The sequence below is a fragment of the Ptychodera flava genome, chromosome 14, assembly GCF_041260155.1.
Source record: "Ptychodera flava strain L36383 chromosome 14, AS_Pfla_20210202, whole genome shotgun sequence".
NCBI classification, from domain to species: domain Eukaryota; kingdom Metazoa; phylum Hemichordata; class Enteropneusta; family Ptychoderidae; genus Ptychodera; species Ptychodera flava.
In genome coordinates this window covers 36,220,891-36,247,874 of record NC_091941.1, presented here as the reverse complement: position 1 = coordinate 36,247,874, position 26,984 = coordinate 36,220,891, and the positions used below count along the sequence as shown (strand labels likewise).

General features: G+C 36.6%; 2 protein-coding genes across 7 annotated transcripts in view; one reads left to right on the top strand and one right to left on the bottom strand.

Annotated features, from left to right (window-relative positions):
* Window positions 1–7,565, top strand: part of LOC139150316 (kinetochore-associated protein 1-like) — a 45,432-nt gene extending 37,867 nt beyond the window's left edge. For all 3 annotated transcript variants that reach the window (XM_070722612.1, XM_070722611.1, XM_070722610.1), the window contains exons 34-41: window positions 143–238; window positions 952–1,063; window positions 2,372–2,435; window positions 2,788–2,917; window positions 3,969–4,058; window positions 4,499–4,644; window positions 4,844–4,955; window positions 6,244–7,565. In XM_070722612.1, the coding sequence (XP_070578713.1) occupies window positions 143–238; window positions 952–1,063; window positions 2,372–2,435; window positions 2,788–2,917; window positions 3,969–4,058; window positions 4,499–4,644; window positions 4,844–4,955; window positions 6,244–6,321 (828 nt within the window). In that variant the 3' untranslated portion in view covers window positions 6,322–7,565. The remainder of the gene's footprint in view (window positions 1–142; window positions 239–951; window positions 1,064–2,371; window positions 2,436–2,787; window positions 2,918–3,968; window positions 4,059–4,498; window positions 4,645–4,843; window positions 4,956–6,243) is intronic.
* A 1,142-nt stretch (window positions 7,566–8,707) lies between these two features.
* LOC139150317 (uncharacterized) overlaps window positions 8,708–26,984 on the bottom strand; it is a 36,030-nt gene continuing 17,753 nt past the window's right edge. For 2 of the 4 annotated variants that reach the window (XM_070722614.1, XM_070722613.1), the window contains exons 2-9: window positions 24,920–25,561; window positions 23,809–23,922; window positions 22,784–22,951; window positions 21,860–21,940; window positions 16,599–16,699; window positions 14,289–14,315; window positions 13,186–13,318; window positions 8,708–12,169 (exon numbers count right to left, since the gene is read on the bottom strand). In XM_070722614.1, the coding sequence (XP_070578715.1) occupies window positions 11,747–12,169; window positions 13,186–13,318; window positions 14,289–14,315; window positions 16,599–16,699; window positions 21,860–21,940; window positions 22,784–22,951; window positions 23,809–23,922; window positions 24,920–25,504 (1,632 nt within the window). In that variant the 5' untranslated portion in view covers window positions 25,505–25,561 and the 3' untranslated portion in view covers window positions 8,708–11,746. The remainder of the gene's footprint in view (window positions 12,170–13,185; window positions 13,319–14,288; window positions 14,316–16,598; window positions 16,700–21,859; window positions 21,941–22,783; window positions 22,952–23,808; window positions 23,923–24,919; window positions 25,562–26,984) is intronic. The other 2 variants (XM_070722616.1, XM_070722615.1) reach the window with 2 other exon arrangements.

The following is a 26,984-nucleotide window of genomic DNA, read 5'->3' as shown; positions in this document are numbered from 1 at the left end:
ATCCTGGTCTGAAGTAAAAAAATAGACACAAAGTGGTGAATTTGTCATTGCATATTGTGAAAAGGGAGAATGTCTCTTGCTGTATTGTATTTCATGAATGGCAAATGCCTTATAAAATTTCCTTTTAACATCTTTTTTCAAGGCTGTAAGGTTGATCAGTGATCTGTGTTTGCAGTATAAGATTAATGATATACAACTGTGGAATGGTTTACTACAACAATTCCTGGTCTTCAATACGGTGAGTATATGTATTCCTCTCCAAAACTATACATATGTCATTGATATGCTACATGTAAATATGGCTTAAACAATTGACCATGTTCCGAACCGTGCGAGACATTCCGAGATATCGCGAGAATATGTGGTTCGCAGTGGACGTGTTCTCGCAACACAGGACAAACTGCGTAAAACAGGACAAGTCGCTAATTACGTTAAACACTGCATAAAATATATGAAGTTGCAATCTTTGCTCAGTTCTGCACTTTTTCTAGTTCCATACAAAGTTTGACTTGTATTACTAAGCTGGAAACCTGTTTCTACGGGCATGTATTAAAGTCTCGCGAGATCTCGCAATCAGTGGAACATCGTCTATTGTACCATGTATGGATAACTGAAAATTACAGTGACGGAACAGCTTTCAATGACCACACTTGGCAGAGATACCATACTGATGTACTGAATGATCAAGACTGTCAAGTTCATTTTCAATCAGTTGTCAAATCCGTTCAAGTCTAAAACAGTATTCATACCAGTATGTAAAATTCTGGTGATACATATGTTTGCTAAAAACTCCATATTACCTACAACATCTGTATTGCCCTGATCTTCAAAAGTCTCATATACAAAAGCTTAAGGTTGAACCATATCATATTAAATTATATCATGTATTCATTTTGAGATTGTAATATTTGTTATATTTTTTTGATATTTTTCCTCCATTTCATTTATCAGATGAATTATCTGAAATATGTGATTGTCAAACTTTCCGCCATACAAGAACTTTGGCAAGTTCCTTGCCTTGTCAGAAGCTGGAGATCAGTAATTCTTCAACCACTCACTGCAGGTATGTATACCATTGACTTTTACATGACTCAGACACTGTGGGTCATACATGCCACTGATGAGTGTTTTACAAACTAATTTGTATCATCAAAACATTAACATTCTAGGTGAAACATAGTACTTGAATATACTGTTTTCTCTCTCCATGGACAGAGTTGTGAACACAGACCATGGTTATGCACATTTTGCTGTCATTGTTCACAATGCAGTTCATTTTCTGAATGATATCTTTGATGTTCGATGATTGAAATCTTACGTTCATCAGGGAAAACTGTCTATGGCTCAACTAATCAAGCTAGGTGGGAAACCAGAAATCACCTGGACCAGCCTTCTGGCAATCTGCAGTGTGTCAGGACTTTGTAGCTTGTGATTGGCTGAATATCACAATATTAATGAATCATTTGCATACAGCCAATCAGCTGCACAATAGCCTTAGTTTACGACAACTTTTGTTGCTGTGTATAATTGCAATCTACCTATCAGCCTAAAAGCCCCACTAGCTGTATCTTTTAGCATTATTTTTATGATTTTACTTTCAAGCTAAACTACGTTTTGTGAAAATGTACTAATTTAGGTGTGTGCATACACTTATTATTAACTACCCGCTGGGACTATACATGCAGGTTTGAACAAGATAAAGATTACACTGCAATTAAATGTTTGCCCAAATATTAAATCACAGCCCCATGTGGAAAAGCAAAAATCATGGATACTGTGCATATCTGCACTGAAATCTTCACATAAACTGCACAGAGTAGTCCAGTGTAATTCAACTGTGACATTGTATGTTCTGTTTCCATTGTAATGCTACAAATTTTTGAAAATGGTGGGAAATCAAAATGACTGTTAAATTTGAATTTACTTGTCAAATATTTCACAAAGGAATGGTTTCCTAATGCAGTAAAAAGCCCATATCCATTCAGAGGGTAGAATTCAGAGAAAACCAGGAGAGAATAGGAAGATATTTGAGGTCAACAATTTCAAGAGTTACAGCTATTGGGGCTTTAACCTCTTTAGCCACTGCACATTTGCCTCAGGCAAGTTTCAAGCTTGATTGGAGTGCAGATTGAGAACAGTGCATCAAAACAGACCAAAAGTGACAAAATATTTATATGTGCTTTCTCCGAGAGAGCATTGTTACAATTAGATAATGATACATCAATTTCCAGCAGTTTCTTCCAAGCGCAGACTAAAATTTGCACAGATCAATAGTGCAGACTGTGGTTTTCAAGTCTCTTTAAATAATCCCTGATTGTTGTCCCATATGGAGTGGCTGCACTGAACAGAGTTTACTTTTATTACTTCACAGTTTCTCCACCACTGAATGATGAACAGGAGAAAGTTTGTCATGAATCCCTGCTGTTACTTCTGTGGTAAGTCATCACATCACATGCCCCTGCATGCTTTCTCTCTGCCCTGAGAATTTTGCCTCTAGATGATATCAAATGTAGTCAAATCATATCTGTCAGGGTTTGAAAGATATCTAAGAACATACTAGTTATCACAGAAATTGTCAGAACAGATAAGTTGTAAAGAATTGGATGTATGTGCATATATTTGTTAAAAATATGATACATCAGAAAGTTTATAAAATTTCATTTTGTAAATTTCATAACTGAAAGGCTTCACAATGCCAGCAGCAATTTCAACCCTGAAATGCTGCTGCAGATTTGTGATTATTGGTGTAATTAACATAGATCTCATTGGTGGGGTGCTTGATTTCAGCTGTCCTGTGATATCTGACATGGACATGATAGAATTTTCCAGGCAGTTTCTACGGTTACAGATGACATCACATGCCTTGGCGTGTCTGCTGCTGGTCAGTCACACAGAGAAGAAGAAACGGCAGATACAGGTACATTTCACAGTGTGACAGAGTATACTTGGGATGTTTGCATATAGAAACATCCACCATACCAATAACTGGATGCTGTTAGAAAATGTCAAAAACATCTGTACTGCATTTTTAGCATACATGAATTCCAGTTTTATATAGCTGCATATACTATAATTGCGTGTACAATGCATGGCGGGTGAATGTTCACCACAGACAATAAGACATCAACATTCTTGTGTCCTAATGTTTTAATGCTGAGAGGCTTATATAAGTGAATAACATTATAATATCACTCTTAAATCAATACATGATACATCTGAATAACCTTTGAACTTTACCATTTCATTTTTTAACTAGTGATAGATATCTTATTTTATATACTAGAAAATATGACACACACAAGCCAGTTATTGGTTGTTTAAAAATCTGCAATGTTATACAGCCAAGAATTTAAAACCATTAGGGACACCAGGAATTTAAAACCATTAGGGACACTATGTCCCACTACGGTTTATTTTGGGGGACATTTTTGCACATTTTAGGCACAACATGTATTTGTTATCGATCAAATTTTACATTCTTTTATAATAAGTTTCACAAAACAAAATTCAAGCTACCAAGACCGCGTCACTATATATGCTTTAATTTAGGCAATTGTATCAGGATACTGTATCTGCCTCCAATCAGAGCTCAGTCGGACTACAACCAAGTGCAGCATTTCAGTTACTTTTAATCACAGCTTTGAAAGTACATAAATATAAGCCTCAAAATAATCATGCAAAACAAAGGCCATTGTCAATACTAGATATTACTTGCAGACTACACCCATTGAACTAAGTTGACTCATGAGTGCACCTGAGGTGACCCACAGTGCGCGAGAATGCCGGACAACGGGTTCCGTTTTGGGGACATTGTTGCAAGGGCGTGTCCTTGCTGCAACGCTGAATTTGCTCAAACTCTTTTATTACACAGAACTTTCATACACCTGTTTCAACTTCTTCAAATGTTTTCTGTCTCTATTACTGGACATTGCTGTGCTCTTATTGAATATTTTCTGTCTCTGTGCTAGACGTTGCTAAGCTCTGGTTGCCATGCAGTTATACTGGATCAGATTCACAAACTGTCATTGAAGAGATTGTTTCTACCACAGATAGATCAGGTGAGTAGTCTGGTGAACATTTCTGATATGGGCTGTATCTCTATTCTTCTAACACCTTTACTCTATTCACCACACAAAAAAATATTCTTCAGAATGTACAGTCAAACAAAGCTTTGAGTTGAACCTAAACTGGAAAGTGATGGCTAGAGCAGTGTCACACTGTCTTGAATGTATATGAAATGTGATATGCTGAATGTCATAACAATGACATCAGATCAATATGCAAAGCAGTGCATCTTCAGCTGTAATGTTTACTTACTTGATACAGTAACTGAAATGGTGCATGTTATAATTGTAATGTATGTCTGACATCTAAAAATGTGTGCAATATTGTATCTTTCATACAGCCCTTTATTGACAGGGCTCTCCCATTGTGTGGTCCCTCCATTGAACAGATAACAGCATCATCACATCTTTTCAATTTGATTTTTGTCACTCAGATTGTCAGCACAGTCTTTGATAACATTGTCTGCACAGAAAACTATGCTACATTGATGTCAACACCGCACTGTGAGGCATTCCAGAACTACCTAGCAAAGACCAAGAACATTGATGGCATGCTTTGCAAGTTGTTAGAAACAAATGGGTAAGTTGATCATTAGGAACCCCTTGTCTCGTAAGATTCATTAATTGCTCTTAACCCTTTGCACCCTGACCCCCTGGTGACCTATGACATCATACAGACTTTTTTTTCTGAGCTGGGTTCAAAGGGTTAAATATACATGTGTCCAGACATACTCTACTGACTCCTTTTGAATAAATTGCTGTTTTATTCATCTTTACAGAGTTGAAGATGGTGTGAAGTTAGTAAATCTGTATTACCAACACAATGCAGAGACTCCGCCAGCTAACCAGTCTGCCAAAAATACTATGAAAGAAGGAACATTGAAACTGAAGGTATGTATCAAAAACCTTTTCCTACACCACTATCATCTTCAAATGTTGACTGTAGTTCACTATAATGATAATGATTGGCCATGAAGGTAACAGCACATGTCTATACCCGAAAGACTGAGAGTCACCCCCAAAAGCAGACTTTCCCGAGGCCGATTGCCAAGGGAAACAGCCTGTTTGAGGGGGTGACTCACTGGCCCAAGGGGTTACAGACATATGGCTAGTATATGTGATTATAATACACCTCATTAACAGTCATGTATAATAATGTAACATATGCAATTACAAAGCTTGGAGCATATAGTGTGTAACACATGGTGTTGGAGTGTTTGGTTTGTCATGGGCAAAGTTTTTCCCGACAGCGTTGCAGTACTTCTACAAAACGTTCAATGCACTTTTGATTATCGTTTTTGTACATTTCAAGTCCTTGTTGGAAACTAGAGTATTAAGTTCTCCTTCAGAAAGTAGGATAAACTGAGAAATTTCTTGACCATTGTTTCACTCAGCCGCACATGACCTCTTTGTTTACATTTGTTTTTGAAGTTAGGGCATCAGTTGTCAGAACTGATGCCTGACAGGCAACGGCTCGGACAACTGATGCCTGATAACCTCATTTACCTGGATCAGCACAAAAAGAATGCATCCCACGTGACTATCAGTTGACGAATTAGAATACAGACTGCGGATGTCGGGTGTTATAATCTAGACTGATTCTCAGCGTTCAGTCATCTGCACTGTATTTGGTCTATAATATCAAATGAGACAGACAATAGCAACATAGCAGTTCAACATTGGGGATTTTACTTTCAAATGTGTCTCTTATGACAAATCAGTACAGTGGGAAAGTGTAGTCTCTTTAACCTGTTTCACCCCTAATCCCTGTGAACAGGTCCACACTCACCACAGATAACAATATGTTTGGGCCAAACCATGGCGGTGAAAGGGTTAAAATTCTGTATTTGACAACTGCACCAGAAAAACATTGTTTGGCAATTTTAGTTTTTGAAGCATTAACCAATAAATATTTATTCAATAATTGATTGAATTTAAATTTTAGGCCAAGTTACAAACATTCTAAGTGGTTTTTTTGGAGGGCAGAGATCGAGTAATTCTGCCAAAAGTATCAGTTATGAGAGTTTTGCACTTGTATGAGTCATCAACTCAGCTGATAGGAGTGTAGCTATCAATCATTGCACTGTCTCCACAAAATTGACGACATCCAAACTAGATGTTGCGATACTGATTAGAAATCGCTATACACAGGCAAACCTGTTGTTTCTTTTTTCTACAGATTTACTTGGAAACCCATCACCTGTTGGATAAATTGGAGTGTGACGAGGCCGAGTTGAGGGATCACCTTGATGTTTGAGTAATTGCCAACGGTTTGTTCAGTGGCAGTCAAATCAAAATCAAAATCAAAATCAAATGTATGTGTGTAGTGGCATATATTTACAACACTCTTATTTAGTGACATAGTTTCCTGGCAATTATTATTAATAAGTTGTGGTTTCTCTTTCAGTCAGTGTTTTATTTCAAGGAAATCAGTTCTTTACTTCATTGAGCAGTGACTTTATAATCTCTGGTAGGTTTTGTGAACTGTATCAAAAAAAGTATGAAGTTTGCACTTTTGTGATATAGAAAAGTCACAAATCTCACAAATCTGAATTTTTTTCACCTCTCAATTTTGTAAATAACAGCCACATAGTGTGCTAATCCTGAATAAGTATTTCTTTACATATAAGTATTCCTGTTTTCAGTAATTAACAATACCAGAAATTTTCCAAAGGAAGATGGAAGATTGATAAATTACTGCATAATCTGAATAAAGCCTGTTTTGTTTAAATCAAATGTCAGTCTTTGTTTTGTACTGTAATCTCATTCAGTTTATCAGCTGTGCCAGAGACTCTCTGCAAAAATTCCAAACAAAATACTCTAAAACATCAAGTGCTTCTCAATGGAATGCTACTTTCATAAAATAACTTTATTGCAAATTGTCATTTAATTGTAAATCACAGAAATCGTTCATTTATATTCACAATGGACTTTATCTGGTTACAAAATTTTACATCAAAAATAACATTATATACAACTAGTTTCAAACAAGGATTGAATAAAGATCTGTTGTTTTTTATTTACAAAGATGTCTGGTGATGATAGTCAACACTACAAACTAAGTACAGTAAACATTGCTTGAGAGTTCAAAGTTCAAAGTTTTACTGCAGTGGCACATTGCTTAGATATGGTTCAATGACATTTTCTCACAAATATGTCCCCCTCCAAGCATTGTATATTGCATGCAGGCTCATTGTCCAATACCCTGAATGATCCATTGTGAATTCTTGGGAGAAAGAACTTTTGCCTACGTCAAACCGTGTTAAGAAAGAATTCACATATTTGCAACTGAACAAAAGCAGTTGTGTTGTGCTGTATTCAAAATATGTTGTATGAGTTTGAACTCCGACCTGATGTAAATAATTTACATGATTGGTAATTTTCAATTAGGCCAAAAAAAAAAAAAAAGCTGTTCAACGGGCGGGATGACTTCAAAGTTGGGTAGGTAGGTCGGATTTTTTTTTTTTTTTTTTTGATTTTTCTTTTTTGGTTTTTCTTAAACAGAACATATAATATAAACACTTTTTGTGTGTTTCATGCTTTTTCTTAGTCACATAACATATACTGGATATGTTGTTTAGTACGTTCATGATTTTTTCAATTTTTTGTTGACATGGGTTGGTTGTCTCAGAACAGCTTCTTTGCCTTCACTTCTACAGGTCAATCTACAGGTGCCGCCAACTGGTAAATTTCATGAATTTCTCAAAATCATCACAAAACCTGTTTTGAAGGCTGATATACCAATTTTTCTTATTTTTGACCCTGACCTAAAACTTAGAGGGGAAAGTGAGAGCTGTTCGTAACTGCCCTCCCACTGGTATACACTGAAAATGTGCTCTCCCACTGATGCCCACTGCCCTCTGGTATCTACAGTCTGCCCGCTCCCCACTCCCCACAACAATTCAAGCTCCCCGCTGCCCTCTCCCTACTACTGAAATTCCCCATTGCCAACTAGATGCCCACTATGCAACCCAGATCAACACAAAACCATGCAAGCAGTTAGCAGTATACCTTGGAACATTGCTCCCCTCTAAGTTAGGTTCTATTAAGCACGCCGCTTTCCCTCCCTCTACGTATTTTCCGGTGCCCACTGTCAAAAATTTCTCCCCGCCTGCTGAAAGTAATGAAATTTCTTCCCCGCCCACAGTAAATATCGATATTTTCTCCCCGCCCGCTGATTAGTTTTGAAATCTGCCTGCCCGCTGAAAAACTTAGCACGAACACCTTTTTGCTTCATTGGCGGCACCTGAATCTAACGGAGCTAATTTCTGTGTTGGTGTCACCAGCCAGAGCACGGTGCATTCCAACCAAAACTCGCGACTCAGAAACTGACGGGTCAGCCCCGGGGATGTCCAGGGTGACGTCGTCGAGCGAGGGAGCGAAATTAGACCATTCGTCCTGTGTCCAAGTCAAACAAATGTCACAAGGTTGACTCCTTGTGCATTCTCGACAACGGAAACACAAATCATGTCCGTCCTGCAGTGAGAACTGCTGCTTACAATCACACATTCGATAGGAGAAAGCCATGACGAAAATCGGAACGAGTGATGACTCAAAGAACAATAAAGAATTTTCAAGGAACACTGAAAATAGGAACACTAGAAATATAGACTGTACAACCACTCGGACGTGAAATAACGCCGGTGAAACAATACAGTACAGAGTGTCTAAGCTATACGGAACACGTGGCGTAATAGTTTATTTTCCACGGCGTATTAACCCTGCCCTTCACCTTGACCAAATGTTTGTGATGCGCTTCCACCTTTACTCTTCAAATCATAGCCTGTATCAATCTCACTCAAGTCAATGTCATCGAAAATGTGAAGGTCATTCATCTTACAGACAGATGTTCACTGAATAACATCTCCGCGTTTCTTCAGATTCGTAAAGATTTTGGAAAAAAAAAGAAAAATGTGGAGTGGTCCAAATATGGGTCGGTCGGGCCCGTTGAACAGATAATTTTTTTTTCCTCGCCTTAGTAGGCAATTCAACTACAATCATATTATACAATGGAAGTGGTCAAAACTTCATATTCTGTTAAAGTAGTGGGCTCTCTCAAGACTGAAAGGCTTTGCTTAAGTTTTTACTAAATTTAAAACCTTTCAAAATGAAGAGTAAAATTCATGGGTCACAGATATTGTGCAAATTTTGGTACTAGAGAACAATTTCTGAAACTTTTACTGATATTTGAAATTCAAAAAGGGCTGTGATCCATCGAGTTAATTTACTCCATGGGGAAAAAGGAAACTTTCAATTTTCACAAAAACAAGATTGTGAATACTTCATTTACTCCTTAGAGCTTCAAAATGAGCACACACAAGCAGTAGACCAGAAAAATATAAGAATTTAAGATAGTATGCACCTCAAAAGTGAAAGACTTAAGCTTTTGCTCAATTTTCCTCCAGGAATCTTTCACCCATTTTCTTTCAAAATCAAGAACAAAAATTGGGGGTCACCATGCAAATTTTTGTACTAGAGAAACAAAATTATCCAAGATTTACTGATACTTGAAATTCAAAATGGCCACCATCTCTGTGTTAAACGTATGAAAAAAAATAAAAATTTTCGATTTTCAAAAATCTAAGACAGTAAAAGTTTTTCTCACTCCAAGGGCTTAAAAATGAGCCCCCCAACAAGTGGTAGATCAGAAAACAATTGGAAAAGTTTGAGAGTGCAAATATCTGTCCCCGAGGCACATTCTACCTTTAGTCTAAATATCTCTGTCCCTGAGGCACATTTTGACTTAGTAGCTCAAAGTATTAAAATACACATATCTTGGGAAAACTGATCACATGTTATCAAGCAAAAGAGGCGAGTTTGACAAAATGCCAGACTTGTCCTAACTTCCTGTGATAACGTTAATATCTAAGTCCCATTTTGTTAAATTGATTTTGGTATGTTTGGTTCAGTTTTGCTGAACAACATCTAAACAAACAAAATGCAGCAAGGGATGTGCAATTACTGCAGTGGTAGTTTGGTGGTTATTTTTGGTAGGATTAAAGCACATCTCAGAAAATATTTAAAACCAATTTACTGTACACATGTGTACACAACTTATGAAAGCTACATTTGTTTTGAGAGCTTCAAGCAACTAAACATATCTCAAAAATTTTTTTGATGTAAGTATGATAAACAAACTTCATTTAAATATATAAAAAAAGCCCACTATGGACGGCTTTCTATTGATAACAATGGTACCATAATGAGTTAGGATTATAAGCTTTTTCCACTTATGTATAATTTGCATGTAGTTATTTACACCAATTTAAATTGCCTTGGTTTGGTCATCACTGTGAAAAAAATTTCAAGTAATATTATTATTACTTGTTCAGATTTGACAAAATTGTTTGTAAATATACAATATGATACTATCAACCCTTCTCATGAATTGTCCACTCATGTGGCGTATGAAAAGTAGCAGTCACTATTACAAAAGATCACAGCGGCTTTGAAAATTTAGAGCTATATTCCTTTAAAAATACCCTGTGAAATATTTTACCTATTTCATACACTTGTACAGTAGCAATTCAGTAACTTAGGTTTAGATAGAAGCCTCAGCAGGTAATGCTAGCCAAGTACTGTTATACAAGAGAAACAAAACCAAGTCCTTTGAATAGGTCACTCTAAATCACCTTTACACATGAACATTATGTGTGTGGTTGAAACTGAGCAAGGGTACAAAGGTTAGATGCCATTACACATTCTCCTTTGGTAAATAAATATTTTGTGAGAGAAAAGTTTCAAATACTGAATTTCTGACTACTTTATTTGCATATGGGTAAACATTATTTACTGTAGCTATACTGGGATTTGTGTCTGTGAGCTGTTGTTTATGGGATTCTCTATAGATTCTTGTTCCAGCACTGATGGGAATAGTGTAGGGGGTCCTCACGTATTATTGCATTTTTGATTATTGCAATGCAAACTGCCAGTAAAACCCTTTTATCTAGGTTCTGTTCTGTGGTACACACCACACATGGGTGATAGAATGAATGTCGATAACCATTGAGTAATTCATACTTAACCAACATGACAGCATTGACCCTGGAGGGTATTGCATGTGATATCCCATGATATTGGATATTACAACTGTCTCCTGTCAACTCTTGGCATGACTGGCCTTTCTGTGGTATTTCACTCAGCAATGCAATGCAATTCCACTTGATTTGGGTGTAATGGGCGTGGCAATTCACGCAAGTCTGGATTTTCCAGGGATTTTTACATGTCTGAACGTACAGTCAATATCAAATGTTGCAAATATTTATTCCATTGACCTACAAACAGATGCATTTGCTGTGTGTTATCTGCATTATTTCAAAGAGGGATCTTCAAAGACTGAGTGGTACAGTATATATAAGAAAGACTTCAAAAATGAAAGAATATCCGATAGTTTTCATGTATATATCAACAGTGTGAAAAATCAAATCTGTGTAGTCCTACCACAGTGCCCCTTGAGCACAAAGTCCCATGGCTGGGGCAATGAAATATTTCTCTGCAATGATGGCAGCTCATTGTCTAATACTTTGGCACTGAACCGCTGTAAATAAAATGCCTGATATCACATAGCTGGGTAAAGGAAAACTGTCCATCTTCACACTCAATCTGCACATATGGCCCATTGTATAGATTATTGTTGATCCATCTCAAGTCATCAGTTGTTAGTTTTCAGTTGTATTTCCACCTTACAATATCACGCAAGTTGAGCTGACAGCTTTCCTTGAAGTCACATTCCTAGAAGAGCCCAACCTTGTTGATTTCACAGCATCACCAACCTCTGTGCCATCGTCTGAGTTCCTTGTCGATTTCACTGCCGTGGATTCAGTGAGTTTGGAAATGCTAGCCATACTTCCTGTTGCACTGTTCATCCTCTTGGCTCTATTAAGCTGTGCCACCTGATTAATGCTGAGTTCAGCATTAGAATTCATCCGGTCCAGCGATACGTGCCGTCTGGCGGACCTAGCTCGGTCTGACACCATGGAAGAGTTGGCCGAGGTGTCTGCCATAGACTGTCTGTGATTTAGCTGTCCCAGGGCAATTTGTAACTGAGTTTCCAAATGTTTAATTCTCTGATCCTTTTTCCGTCTGTCCAACTGCAATTCCAACACCTACAAATCATTAAAACCATGTTACAATCATACATGTATTTGATCAGTTCCATTGGTATTACCGTGTGCATCCAACAATTATAATTTTGCTGATCCAAATTATTAGGGTATCATGCATGCAGGTTTTGCTGCTGCCAACAAGGATTTGAAGGAAAATTTTGGTTTTGAACAAGTGTTTACTAATACCTAAAGAATCATACGCAAGTTTTTAAAGTCATGTAAAAAGTTTTAAGGCATGTATTTTCCATAATGATGAGAGAACTGACTTCATTTCTGGACAGCTTTGTCAGTGTAAATTTACATGAATGATGTTCCCTTTTCCGTATACTGTATATACTATGAAGACTACTTTCATCACTAAGACTATGCTAAAATCCTTTGCTTTCTTTATGGTGGCACACTTCACAAGATTCACCATCCACCAAATCATATAATTTGACAGTTTAAATCACTGGTAATCTGAAGATCTGTATGAGAGGGAGTGATGATCAGAAAATGTATACTAACTACATTTTGAAAACTTACATAAGGGTATGAAACTGAACTCACTGTACAGGTTATAAAACACAAGGTATGAAACCAAATTCACTTTTACTGGAAAAAAAGCAGCGATGTTTCAGCCATGCGTGGAAAGCATTTTGTTGGATTTTCGATGATCCCCTGATACAGATATCAAAAATTCTTGTAACATAATCCTTCTTGAATTCAATAGTACTTCTTTGCAGAGGGATTTATATCCATAACTTTGTAAAAGGATAATGTATTGTGGATGCATTGATATACACTTATATCGTACCTCCAGCAAGTTTTAATTCATCCCAAACCTATCAATAATATGGTGTGTGCCATTGTCTTGTGTAGAAGCCTTGCCAACAGGGAAATACCAGAATATCTTAATACCAGTTTTAACCTTCAAACCCTACTTTTGTCTATCTTAGCTCCACCTTTACCACACAAAGAAAGAAGATTTTTCAAAAATTTGGTTGTGAAAGGGTTTTATTATGAGCACAGCTTACCTGTTGCTTCAGCTTTGATAACTCTTCATCTTTGTAAGCCATGGTTTGTTCTGCTGTTTTCAGTTCCCCTTGCAACTTACGAATGTTAACTTTCAGGATGTAGTCTTCATCGTGGGACGTGTAGGCCACAACTCTGTGATGATAAAATCAACCATATCACAGGATGATACATTGGACATGACTTTGTTACACTTACAATGTAAGGGATTGAAGCGAAATGACATGATGCTCAAGTCACTGCAGACAGTATCTTTAGACAAGTGTGATATCAAAACCTTTTAATTTCAACATATACTGTCGCCAACACCTTTTTCAGATTACTGAACACGACATCATAATTACTTGAAACCAATCACATTGAGTACATTACTGTAAATCTGTGGTGTATTATTCCAGCATGACCTGGATGGATGAATATATTGTTGTAAATACTGGCATGTCTGTTTTCATGCCTTGACTGTACTATGTCATTCTGATATGCCAAATGGAAATATCCACAGGATTTCTTTCACAGTCTAGTCAGGCTGATACATGTGCAAGTACTGAGCACTGAACCCGAAAATGATATTTGAAATTGTTTTTTGGGTATAACTTTATTAAGGACATTTTTGAAACTCAAGATTAAATTTGCTGACAAGAAACAAACAGAAGCTGTTTGTTTGAATGCTGATAGGCAGCACAATGACAGCAATAAACCTCATTGTTGAAAACATGATCATAGAGATGAACATTTCCATCTATGTATAGCACTGGCAATTTAGTAAATGTTTTTCTTATGAATGTACAAAAAGATGACGTGGCAATTATATAAATTTCACTCAGGAATACTAAGAAATGAAAGTTGAAATATCAGAACTGTCTGTACATGGTATGCAGCTGTGCTGTTGAGGAAAGACAGACAGGATTTGGAATATATACCAGGATCCATGTGAGTTCATGGAACAGCTTGAGATGGTCCGTGTGAGCTCATGGAAACAGCGTGAGGTGAAATAGATCACTCAAAGTAATTTTCAAGCATTTTCAGATAGTGCATTGTACAAATAACAAAAAAGACATGATCAGCAGACAGGAAGTGAGTAAAGTTGTACTTAAACGGTGCATACCTACTAGCTCTTCTGGGTATACTGATACTTATAATGAGATAAAATAAACACATGTAAAATTAGTGGTTAAATTTGTTAGTGGTTTGTGAGAACCTGTGCATGTGCATGCAAACAATATTTCATATGTCATCAGTAATTTACAATATTAATCTTACCAATAAGTAAACATGCAGTTAACTATACATACACAACGGTGATGATGCAGTGCAGTATTAAAACACTGGTTATTTTGGTTGCTGACATCCATTGGTCAATAAATATTGCAATGCTGGTATTACCGTAGATACTGTTTCATATCTTGAAGGGGAAAAGTCATCGTTGATGACACAGTGACCACTTGTTAATGGGTACTTTGCTTACAGGTCCTCAGAGAGGATAGAGTCCTCTTCATTAGGTCTGTGATAAAAATACTTTTGAATAAATTCGCTTGATACATGTCTGAGTTGTAGTTCAGGACATGAAAAAATTGTAATAAAATGGCCACATGTCGGCCATATTGGATCGTATCACAAAACAAATCAATGTGCATATGTATGACATAGGTCAATGTCCTTGTACCAAGTTTGAATAAAATCCGTTGTGATATGCCTGAGTTATGGCTCTGTACATGAAAAAATCGTAACAAAATGGCTGCACGGCAGCCATATTAGATCGTATCACATGAAAAATTGACGTGCATATCTATGACATTGGTCAATGTCCTTGTACCAACTTTGAATAAAATCAGTTGAAACATGCCTGAGTAATGGCTCTGTACATGAAAAAATCGTAATAAAATGGCCGCCTGGCGGCCATATTGAATCGTATCACAAAACAAATCGACGTGAATATGTATGACATTGGTCAATGTCCTTGTACTAATCCGTTGTGATATGCCTGAGTTATGGCTCTGTACATGAAAAAAATCGTAACAAATTGGCCGCACGGCGGCCATATTAGATAGTATCACATGAAAAATTGACGTGCATATCTATGACATTGGTCAATGTCCTTGTACCAACTTTGAATAAAATCAGTTGAACATGCCTGAGTAATGGCTCTGTACATGAAAAAATTGTAATAAAATGGCTGCCTGGCGGCCATATTGAATCGTATCACAAAATAAATCGACGTGAATATGTATGACATAGGTCAATGTCCTTGTACAAAGTTTGAATAAAATCGGTTGAGATATGCCTGAATTATGGCTCTGTACATGAAAAAATCGTAACAAAATGGCCGCCTGGTGGCCATATTGGATCGTATCACAAAACAAATTGATGTGCATATCTATGACATTGGTCAATGTCCTTGTACCAACTTTGAATAAAATCGGTTGAAACATGTCTGAGTTATGGCTCTGTACATGAAAAAATCGTAATAAAATGGCCGCCTGGGGGCCATATTGGATCGTATCACAAAACAAATTGACATGCATCTGTAGACATATGAAGTAATCCTTGTACCAAGTTTGAATGAAATCGCTCCAGGCATCTCTGAGATATCTGCGTGAACGGACGGACGGACGCACGCACGCACGGACATGACCAAACCTATAAGTCCCCCCGGACGGTGTCCGTTGGGACTAAAAAAGGCATTTCTGAGGAACTGAGACAATTATTCAATGATATGCAAATTCAGTCTCTCATAATTTCACATTTACAGCACACTGTTTCCTTGGAAGGTCAACAAACTTAACAAGTTTGACTAGCACTGACTTTGTTGTTTTAAATCCTGACTTTAATTCAATATTTGATTAAATTTATTTTCATGGAATGTGTCAGTTTTTTCCTGTATTGTGGATGCCTTTAGCCTGTCAGTTGTCAAGCAATTTCAATTTTTACTTTGTTTCAAAATAATGCTGTGAAATATTTCCAAACATGAAAATGCTAACTCCTCCATGTTCCAAACAACCCTTCCCAAATTTTTCAGCGGGAAGATTAGAAAGGGAGTCATTCACTTTTAGAGAATTACGTATTTAAGAAGTACTGGCAAGGCTTCTCAATTGTGGTACAGTTTGCTATGCTGTCAATAATATGATTGCTTACAGAGACTACTATAAACTGACTCTTCTGAATATTTACAGCTCTTTCTGTTGAAAACAACAAATATCTGATAACTTATCCACCTAAAGCTTTTAATCTTCAGGGAAAGCACAAACCCATTGACTGAGGTACATTAGAAAGTATTGTGCAAATAACAAGGCAAGGGGTGAAACCTTTGTGTTTATTTTGTGGAACAATTAAGTCACTGTGCAGTCGGTGAAAAGCTGAAAGCCTCTCAAAACCTCACATACTTTAACTAACTATCATTATTCACTATGGTGTATACCTGTTCCTAGGTGACGGGGTGATGACCTCTTCAACTTTGACCCCTGCACTTGATAACTGAGCCTTATCTTTCTCAAGTTCCTGGTGTAAAATTTCCAGTTCCTTGACGTGGTAAACAGGACATGAAAGAAAAGCAAGCGGAGCTGGAAAGTAATTTCCGTCTGTTCTTTGAAAGCAAAGTCTTATTGTAAAAGTCAATAGCCGTGCTATAAAATCACTGTGTGCTGTTTTGTTGTCTGCGTTATAGACACACCCAAGTCATAAAATATTTGAAGTACCGAGTTTCCTTTCAAACTTCAGAAAGTAAAGATTTACAGACCATGTATTCTTGATGAGTGACTTCTGACCTCTGTAAGCCATTTATTTAGTTTTCACAGATTTATATGCCGTTCATACACAGGCCATTGAAACGTCTCTGAAACGGTTCTGGGCCAATACTGACACAGAAAGTTATGTGTGGACACTCCAAAGTGGTTCTGAAGCGTTTCAGATTTGAGACGGTTTAGTCGGCCCGACCAGAGCCGTTGTAGGGATTAACTCTATCCGCAAATCGCTGTGTGGACAGACTGAGCCGCTTCAGAAGCGTTTCAAACGCCCTCACACGACAGGTATTTGTAACATTAAACAAACAACAACCAATATACAATATTCACTTTCGCCATGGCTGCCGAACACAGTACTACATCTCGCGGTATACTGGTCCGACGAAGAGATAAGCTTGCTACCAAAAACCCTATCAATTCGACCAGAAAAATTCATTACGATTTGAAAAACGTCGAATTAATAGGAAATTAAAACTGCCGAAATAATTTAGTGGTCGAATTTAATTGTAACGACGAGGATGAAATTTAAGCGAGACATGTTTGCCATGTTGAGACTGCTTCAAAGCATGGACTGTGAAATTTTGTGAGGTCGACAAATTTCGTAACAAAAAACCTCAAACGCACGTTGGTGTCACATCAAATCAAAGTGGCCGCGATTACAAACGGAACAATCTGTGAGACTGCCACCGGCCGCTCGACGGACGACACGTAAGTTGACATCGTGTGCCAGCCCTTGGAAATATATTTTAACTCCTTGACAGGCAGATGAGATAGTCTTATAGCGTTTGATGCATTGAAAGTTTGTAAAAATAATAAAAAATGACATCACCGATCATAAGAAACGTGGTGTTGAAGATAATAGTTTTTAAAAGAAGACTATGACGACCATATTTCTGTAAGTATTATCTAACTTTAGAAAACCAACATCTGAAGATTTACTTCCACCAACACTTTTGGATTTGTTCCACTCTTTATTATAAGATTAGTCGAATTTCTGGAAAGTAGGTGTACATTTTCGATGTCTGTGTATCGTCTACACCGAAGTCATATCCGAAAGAGTATAATCACTTCGCGACCGCGTAAACCTCTCTCTCCCTCTATCTCTCCGGCATTTCAATGTTTTATATTGTCGACATTTATATATCAGTCTGAAGTTTCAGGTCACTGCTCATTGCAAGTAGTTGATGTCAATTTTTCCGTATCGGGCATGGTCTCTATCGTCACTCTAATTGTTAGTGTTTTCCTGTTATATTCCATATCAAACTCAAACACAACGTGAACAACGCTGATAATATATTGCATATTTCGTATCGAAAACCGGTAAAGTTCGTAACTGGTGACATGTCACGCCCTGGAGAAAGTTCATCACCATCGATCGAATGTCCGTGGCGCTTTTGCTTCCAAATAGACATATTGAAATGCACAGGGAACTTCGCGGTATGGCAATTATATGAACTTTACCTTGAAGAAAGTCTGTGACTTTAAACTGGCCGTACAACCAACAATAAACATGGCGGAGCAATGATACCGATTTCAGAGACTTCGATTTTTTTTTCATTGCGACCTCGACCGCTGGTGAGAGCGAGTCGTCTATTTTTTTCCCACTGGCTATTTGGCTTTGAATTTTCAATTGCCATCTTGCGCTAAGTTAAAGCTAAAAACAAGACGGGCGTTCTCTGTAAATCAATAAGCCTTTTGAATATGAAAAAATCGGACATCTGAACCTCAACACGCAGCTTGAAAGTTGTTCTCCGAATCAGGACAGGGACATCGGCCCGGGACATCGGTGAGGCCGGATTTCACGTAGTAGCTATGGAAACCGACGGCTCTGTCTATGGTTCGTTGTAAGAAACCATGCGATGTACGCTCCCTTGGGCCGTGGAATTTCGCCGTATCGCCTCTACAGACTACACCGTCTATTACCTAACCATGCCATTAAACAATCACACGATAGTTCAGTAACATATACCGATCATCCACCGTCGAACACTTCGAAAACAATGGTCGCGGTCACGGATTCAAGGACGTTCACAAGAAGAAATTATCAATAAGTGGCGCGCAGAATTATTTTTACTGGTTTTGAGAACTTCTAAAATAACTTGTAATCTGTATATCTTCACACATCGAACCGATATTGTATACCTATCACCGTCGAAGTTTATGTCTTTCACTGTAGAGTTCTTTTTATCCAAAACACATATTCAGAAGAGTCCCACAGAGCAGTCAAATGAAAGGATAATTGCTTCAAGCGAATGAAATTGCACGAAAGAATGAAAATCAACAGCACACCATGGACGTGATTTAAAACAATAGAGCTTGTGAATAGGACTATTTGAGTAAAAAGTGCCGTTTTTCTCGCAATTTTAGCAACTGTAACGACCCTTTATTCTTTAATACCTTTCCATAATTGAATTAAACTAGGTTTAGGGCTTATACACACAGTGTACACTGATGTACAGAACTTTAAAAAGTATTCTGCTGGTAACGAACAGGGGTTTACACTCTAATGGGCGCAGTAAAACAATGGTCACGTCCATAGATTCAAGGACGTTCACGGGGAGACACGATGGCAAATAGTGCAGTGTCGTAAAATTGCTTAGACTAGTTTTAAGAACAGTACAATATCTGGTCATCGGTGTACCGCTACCTGTGAATCGAAACGACAAGTGTAGACCTATAGCTTCGAAATTTTATGGGAGAGACACCACGACTGAGACCGACAGTAGCATAACAAACTATTCCCAATTGTTCGTCGTGTTTAATACAGACATCTCTGTAGGTGATTCTGGTTTCTCTTGAATCAAAAGTCCGACATTGACAAAATTGACATAAAATAAGTCCGAAAAGTTATGTTTTATTCAACTAACTGATTCATCTCCTTTGATATCCCCTATTAGCTACATGTAAACAGTCCGGAAAGACTGACATCGATGTCTCCCGGGCCCCCATTTCTTCACCGTTTTGCAAACATCTCATCAGCCGGACGCATGGGCAATATCTTTGTACGTTGGTCAAAACTAATGACAGTATAGGTCAGGATGTAACATCGGTCAAAGTAATATTGAATATGGAAGACGAAAATGCTTTCATTGATTGACAAAAATGAGAGGGAACGAGTCAGTAAATATCGAACCATAAAGGGGAGATCGAGACTGCCATCCCCCATGATTAATCAACTGGGAACAAATATATATTTCGATCAACAGACTTACACAACCAGAGACAGCATTTTATTCAGCTGTAAAATAAGTCACCGCCTTTCCTATAATAACACCCCGTTTGCGTTTCGATCTACTCTGCTCTGTCTCCAATCGGTATGGCCGTCCGGGTTTCGCCTGCCGTACTGACTGATACATGGTTATTTCTTCACATATTTTTTCATCGTTTGGCATAAAATACAGCATCTCTTTGGTGCACAAGGCAAATCAACGTTTAGAAGGAAAGTCACAGGAGGTTAGGATATTATATACCGTAGGTGAAATTAGAATGGAATGTTGAAGATGAAAAGACTTTTATCAGTCGACAAAAATTGCCATAACCGAGAATTGAGATTGTCTATATGATTTATTAATTGGGAACAAAAATATTCGATTGAGTCATTAGTTTGTGTTTGATTCGTTTTAAAATGTGTTCCTACATTCTTATCCGATTGTTTGTGTTAATAAAAATGTTTGTTTCGCCTCGGATATTTGTAGGGAAGTTTGGATTAGTGTGAACGGTAATGTTTTGTATGTGTGAGGAAAGCTTATGGGGAGGCGAAACAAACATTTTTATTAACACAAACAATCGGATAAGAATGTAGGAACACAATTTAGAAACGAATAAAACACAAACTCGACACAAAAACATTTTGGATAGTTCGGTGGGGAGCCTCTTTCACATTCTTTACAGCCAGTACGACGTCGTTCGTTTCAGCCATCTTGTTATGCAGTATGCTTGGCCATACACACCTTTTGAACTCGAGAGGGCGCATTAAGACGTCTTAAATATCAAAACAATGGCTTAATTTTGTGAGTATGGACACGAGCGGACCCAAACTATTAATCCCCTGTGTTTACAAATCACAAATAAAGTCGCTGAAACGTTTCAATTTTTGCCTGTATGAACGAAGTATTAGTTTGCTGACAAATTTCACATGTCATTGTTATAATGTCAGAGACGGGCTGTAAAATTACATGTTATGTTATTTATGTCTGCAGACTGAGACAAGAAGTCCCATCTTTACAAGAAGGGCATTAAAAATACACTTTCTGTATGTGGTACCGTAGACAAATATGGATCCTGTAACAGGTAGAATGGCACCCCAGAGACAGATTTTTTCACATTGAAATTTTACAATATTTCACTTGTCTGCTTCTTGTATGGATTCATTTAGAAGTCTGTGAAGCGAACGAAGTTTTCATCAACACATTTTGATTATACAAATGAAAAAATTTAATTTTTTCTGTGACACGTTTTTGTAAGAATGAAAAATTTTAATTTTTCCCATCAGAATTCACACATAGCTGCCATTCTGACATCATGATATCAGGAACTGTCGGTAATTTTTTAGTCTATTGTGAAAAATAAATTCTTGATTAGGGAAATAAATAGTGCTACATTTCCTTTCAGGAAGTTTGAGACAAGTTTTACTTTGTTCTGAGGCACATACAGTATTACCAACTAGCAGAGATTCCCATCCTTTGAAGTTACTGCCTTTTCATCAGTACATTTTCATTTTGTATACCTTCACAGAAAATGTGGTTGTTTTTGTCAAATTGTGACGTCCCCTTGACTTTGTATCACTGTAAACAATCTACGCTAGAAACTTTTACAGAATTCAAACTCTACATGCATCCTACACTACTGATCTAATATTCTATTATTTTAAGCCTAATTTTAAAGATATTACATTGCAAATTTTTATAAACCATTTCTCATTTCAGTTTAAACAACTCACCTCATCCAATTGTACCAAGTCCTCCTCTTTGCTGTTCACGATATCTTGCCTTCTGTCAAAGTATTTCTCCGCCTCTTCAATCTGTTCATGAATAAACAGATGTGACATGTCAGTGGTGAATATTTGGTGATGGCCAAGTAGGGAAATATACTGAATTGAGTCCTTGTCAGTGAAATTGTTTTCAGTAATTCACTGAAAGTTTCCATTGTCTCTGTGTTAACTGTAGAACAGCTCTGCATGGCTTCATTTCGTGTTGTTAATCCTGGTAATGTGCCATGGAGTGTGAGTTTTTGAAGGAGAAACGTTCAACCCTTTAAGAATTAACTTGCAGACGTATTCCGTGTGCCAAGATAAACAGTGAAAACAACTGTGTGGCTTTATAAAACAGTATATTGATAGTGACTGATGTTTTATCAGATAATGAATTTCACCTATAAACATCTGATGGTCCGCTTTCAGGCCTGACTTTCTGCTAACTTACCAGAGCAATGCCTATTATATTAAGGTTTAGGCCTGAGAGGGTTAAATCAATGGAACATTACTGAAACCCCTGAACATTACAAAATTTTGTAGTTTTGCGTACAAGGGCAGCCCTTCCCTTCTTCTGAAAGAAATCTCTATGAACAAATGTTTGGATATAATACTCACAAGGAAAGCAAATCACGCCAGTATTGGTAGCTTAGCAAAATTCTAACCTTACTGTGAACAATTTAAAGTTCCTCTACCCACAGTGAGAATTTCACACAGAGTACGTATCAGTTTTGATCAGACAACGGAGGATTTATAATGAGGTATTGAGAGTTGTCAGCAGAATGTAATTTTTATAGCTCATAAAAACTGAACAAAGACTGCAGTGACGGACACAGTGCAGTGGTGACTATGAGAACAACACAACATACTGTATCTATGAGTATGACACATTACCTCATCTTTGTATTCCTGGCATTGTTGAAACCTTCTTTCCAACTCATCCTCCAGCAAGGTCAACTCATCGGCTGCTTCTACCAGCTTTTGAAGTCTCTCCTCGTAACTGAGTTCAGCATCGCGAGACTCAAATTGCATTTGCTTCACACCCTGTTGGTATTTTTCAATCTGCAAGACGAGGACAATTGAATTATTTTCAATCATTAATGGTTCTTCATCTTTGAAGGTTGCCTTCACTGATTTTTAATGTTTCAGAAATTGTCAAATAAGTTGTAATATCTGAAAATTTGTAGTTAAATGTGGATACTAAATGGCTTTGTTTTGAACTGGACTGTTGATTTACGGGCTTTTCAACTGTGATTTTGATTGAGACTTTTGATCACATGAAAGTAAAGACATTGAAAATATGATGTAATAATCACTTTTTAAATCATTTTCTTCTTTATGTTTTAGTAGTGATAAATGTGAAATGGTTATTTATGAATTTTGATCTTTAAAATACATTGAAGTAGGACTTTTTCTGTGTAATGTGTTTGAAATGAAAGAGCAGAGCATACAATGACATCTACAAAGTAGGTTGATCACATCGTGTGATGTTGCTAGGAAGAAAACTTCACTTTCCTGTATAGGCAATCAATTATAGAATTCATTATGTAACACTTTTCTGTCATAAGTCAGGACTCTAGAGATTTGGAATAGATTCATACACATCATAAATCTATCTGCAATAATTAATTACATCACTGTTTGTAATGTGTCCCTCAGTATCTCAAGAGAAGGACAACATCACAAGATGGAATTTCCAGTTTCTCAACCAAAAAACAATTAATCTTGCACCCACTAGCACACAAATATGAAGTGTGTTGGTTTTTACTACTTTAATTTCCACATATACACTCCTCTATTTTACATTTGTGGTTACCTGTGAATTATAAAATCATGTGGGGTAATTTTTTAAGCTCAATACATGTTTTCTTTTCAAAGTGGATTTTTCAAGCAATGACGACACAGCTCTCAGAATTTACCTTGACTATGCTTTGCCTTCTGTCTGTTAGATATTGGTCCTTGTCATATTTCTTTGATGTCTGGACTTTGCTGTCAGATTTCTTAGTGTATTTATTGTGCAGTTGCTCTGATGGCTATGGTGCGGATGAGAAAAAAATTAATTAGTAAGACCTGGCAAGTAGAAGTAGAATTAGAATGAATTATTGATCTGTTATATTGTTGATTAGTTAGATGAATACTCATGTTTTATTCAAAATAAATGCAACCATAGACCCTCTAGGATCCATGATGAAACATGGCATGTACATGAATAATATTGAAATTAAATTCTGTGTTTCTCAACTGATATCTTCTGCCTTACAGCTTGAGCAAATAAAATTATCTGGTTGAATGTTCAGTTCAAAATTTGTTTATTCCAGATGATGAACATGTTTCAATGAAGAATAACATTGATTATTTCTGATCAAGGATTAATCGGATGACGTATTTCAGAACATGCATTGAATTAGTTCTTGATGTTGTAAAATTAAATGTACAATGTTGTTGGACTAAATCATTTGTGTGTGACAACAACTCAGAGGGTATAGCTGCAAGATAGATACATGTATCTGTTCATACAGTCACCCAATAAGGTTCTTGCATTTACAGAAAATTGGATACAACAGATGATCATATATTCTTTTCATGCTTCAGACTGATAAATGATGCTGTTGCACTTTAAAATACATTGTAAGTGGACTTGCAGATTGACTAAGCAAAGAACAGATTGCCAGTCTTTTTGCAATATTGCGGATTCTTTGTTACTTTGTTGATATCAAATTATACACAGTAAATTTATTTATGATGCAAATCATCAAAAGGCTTTTAAAAGAATGATAACTGCTAAATTTTCAAAGATTTCAACTGTACATGTAGTTGTAATTACTCTCAGTCACCCTTGTGTCATCATATCAACATAGTACAGAAATATATACTTTACTTGTTGATATTTAATTATATATGCAGTATACTCTGTACTGCCCATTTCCTGTACAATAAGTATAGTAAATCAGAAACTACAAATTGTCAAATAAATTTTCTAAATTGCGAGCCAAATGAAAAATAGGATTTGTTGTAATTAAATGCACTCACTTCTGTATCACTGTCCTGTCCCTCTGGTATAACATCATTTATCACTGGATTGGTTTCATCTCCACTTTCCTGAACTATTTCGGCTGTCATTGTGTGGCTACCGATCTCCTCTTTGCATTGGTGCTTCAAGTCATCATTATCTGAACCACCTCCATGTCCATTGACGAGATTTTCATCAATTTTAGATTCTGCAATATGATTTGAGGCCATCAACTCTTTTTCATCATCATCACTTTCTTCATCCAAGTCCATTTGCTCTTTGCTTTGATTCTTCAAATCATCAGTGTCTCCATCACTTTCATGTCCATTGACCAGATTTTCATCAATTTTAGAGTCCACTGCATGAGTTGAATCATTCAACTCTGTTTTTGCATTGTCACTTTCAACATCAATTTCCTTCTCTTTCTTCTTCTTTTTCTTCTTTCTTTTCTTTTTACTCTTTTTACTGAGTTGCAGTCCGCTTTCAGCATCGTCTATGCCATCAGAATGTTCCTTTAATGTAACTCCTTGTTCTGTCTTGTCAGCCACCTCTCCGTTTTCCTTGTCTTGGTCATCGCCATGTTTCTCATCTTCCATCTTTGCCATTTTGTAAGTCTATGTTGATTTCTTATCCATTGTAAATACAGTAGGAAAAATCTGAAACTGGTAAAAAGTGATACAACAGTCAAAAATTACTCTTAATCATAATATACTGAACTTGTTTTTCTATTTTTGCACACACACACACACATACATATGTATACATATATGCATATGTGATGATAAAAATGCAAATACATACATATATATATATATATATATATATATATATATATATATATATATATATATTTTATATTAATAATTATTTTACTTAAATTTTAACTAAGCGTACTATATATATATATATATATATATATATATATATATATATATATAATTATTATTAATTTTTACTTAAATTTTAACTAAGCGTACTATATATATATATATATATATATATATATATATATATATATATATATTATATACATAATAATTATTTTACTTAAATTTTAACTAAGCGTACTTGAATTATACTTGAATTATCATATTAAAAAAGTAGTGCAAAAGTAGTGCAATGAACACCAGCCCATTGACAAACAGGTTTTTTACATCATGTAAAAGTGTCAGAATCGGACATTGAAAATAAAACGAGCGGAACACTTGAGAGTGGCACTATCTAGGTCAACTATTGTGCCATTGTCAATGCTGGTCAAGGAGTACATGTAATTGTAGTTACACCATGGCGGTAGTAATTTTCTAGTACTGTCTCCATGTTCAGACATTATGTACATTCACAGGCATAAGCTGATGATATGTGTATATCTTTGCATTTAATCTACTGAAAATCACATTGTGGGCAAGATGCATTCTTTATAATAAACATCAAATGAGGTTTTGTCAGTGGCACATAGTACACTGTACAAGTCTACAAATCAGGGTAAACCACAGAAAGTACAGCTGTGTGCTATACCCACAGGCTGAAACAGTGAAAAATTGAACTGCTGACAACCACTTTATAAGCAACAATCAAATCAGGTAAAGTGACCTCATTTGTGGTTAAAGACTTTGCTGCTGACTGTCTTTGTATATATACCGTAGAATGACAATGATTTGTGTGGGAGGATTTATAGAACTGACATTTGTGTCATGGAGAGAACGGAAGGAGAGTTAAGATCAATGGAATGAAATTTACCTGTTGAATTGTCACCTTAGTTGCATGATTCAAATACTGGATGACCTGCTAAACCTTGGTTATCAGTGTATGTCATGTGTGTAAGGTGCACAGCAGTTTCAGGAACCAAATAGTTTCAAGAAAAATAGTTTCAATGACACTGTAGCTCCCATCCTGGACTATTTAGTGTTTGTTCTCTGGTCAGATATTTGAACATGTGTGAAAGGGATAAAGTGCATGAAGTGAAAATACTTAAATGAAATGTACTGGAGACAGTGAAATATGTTTAATGTAATTATTCAGATATAAAATGGAAAAAATACAGAATTAGATATGTCGAATACTGTGATACAACCATTAACTCAACAA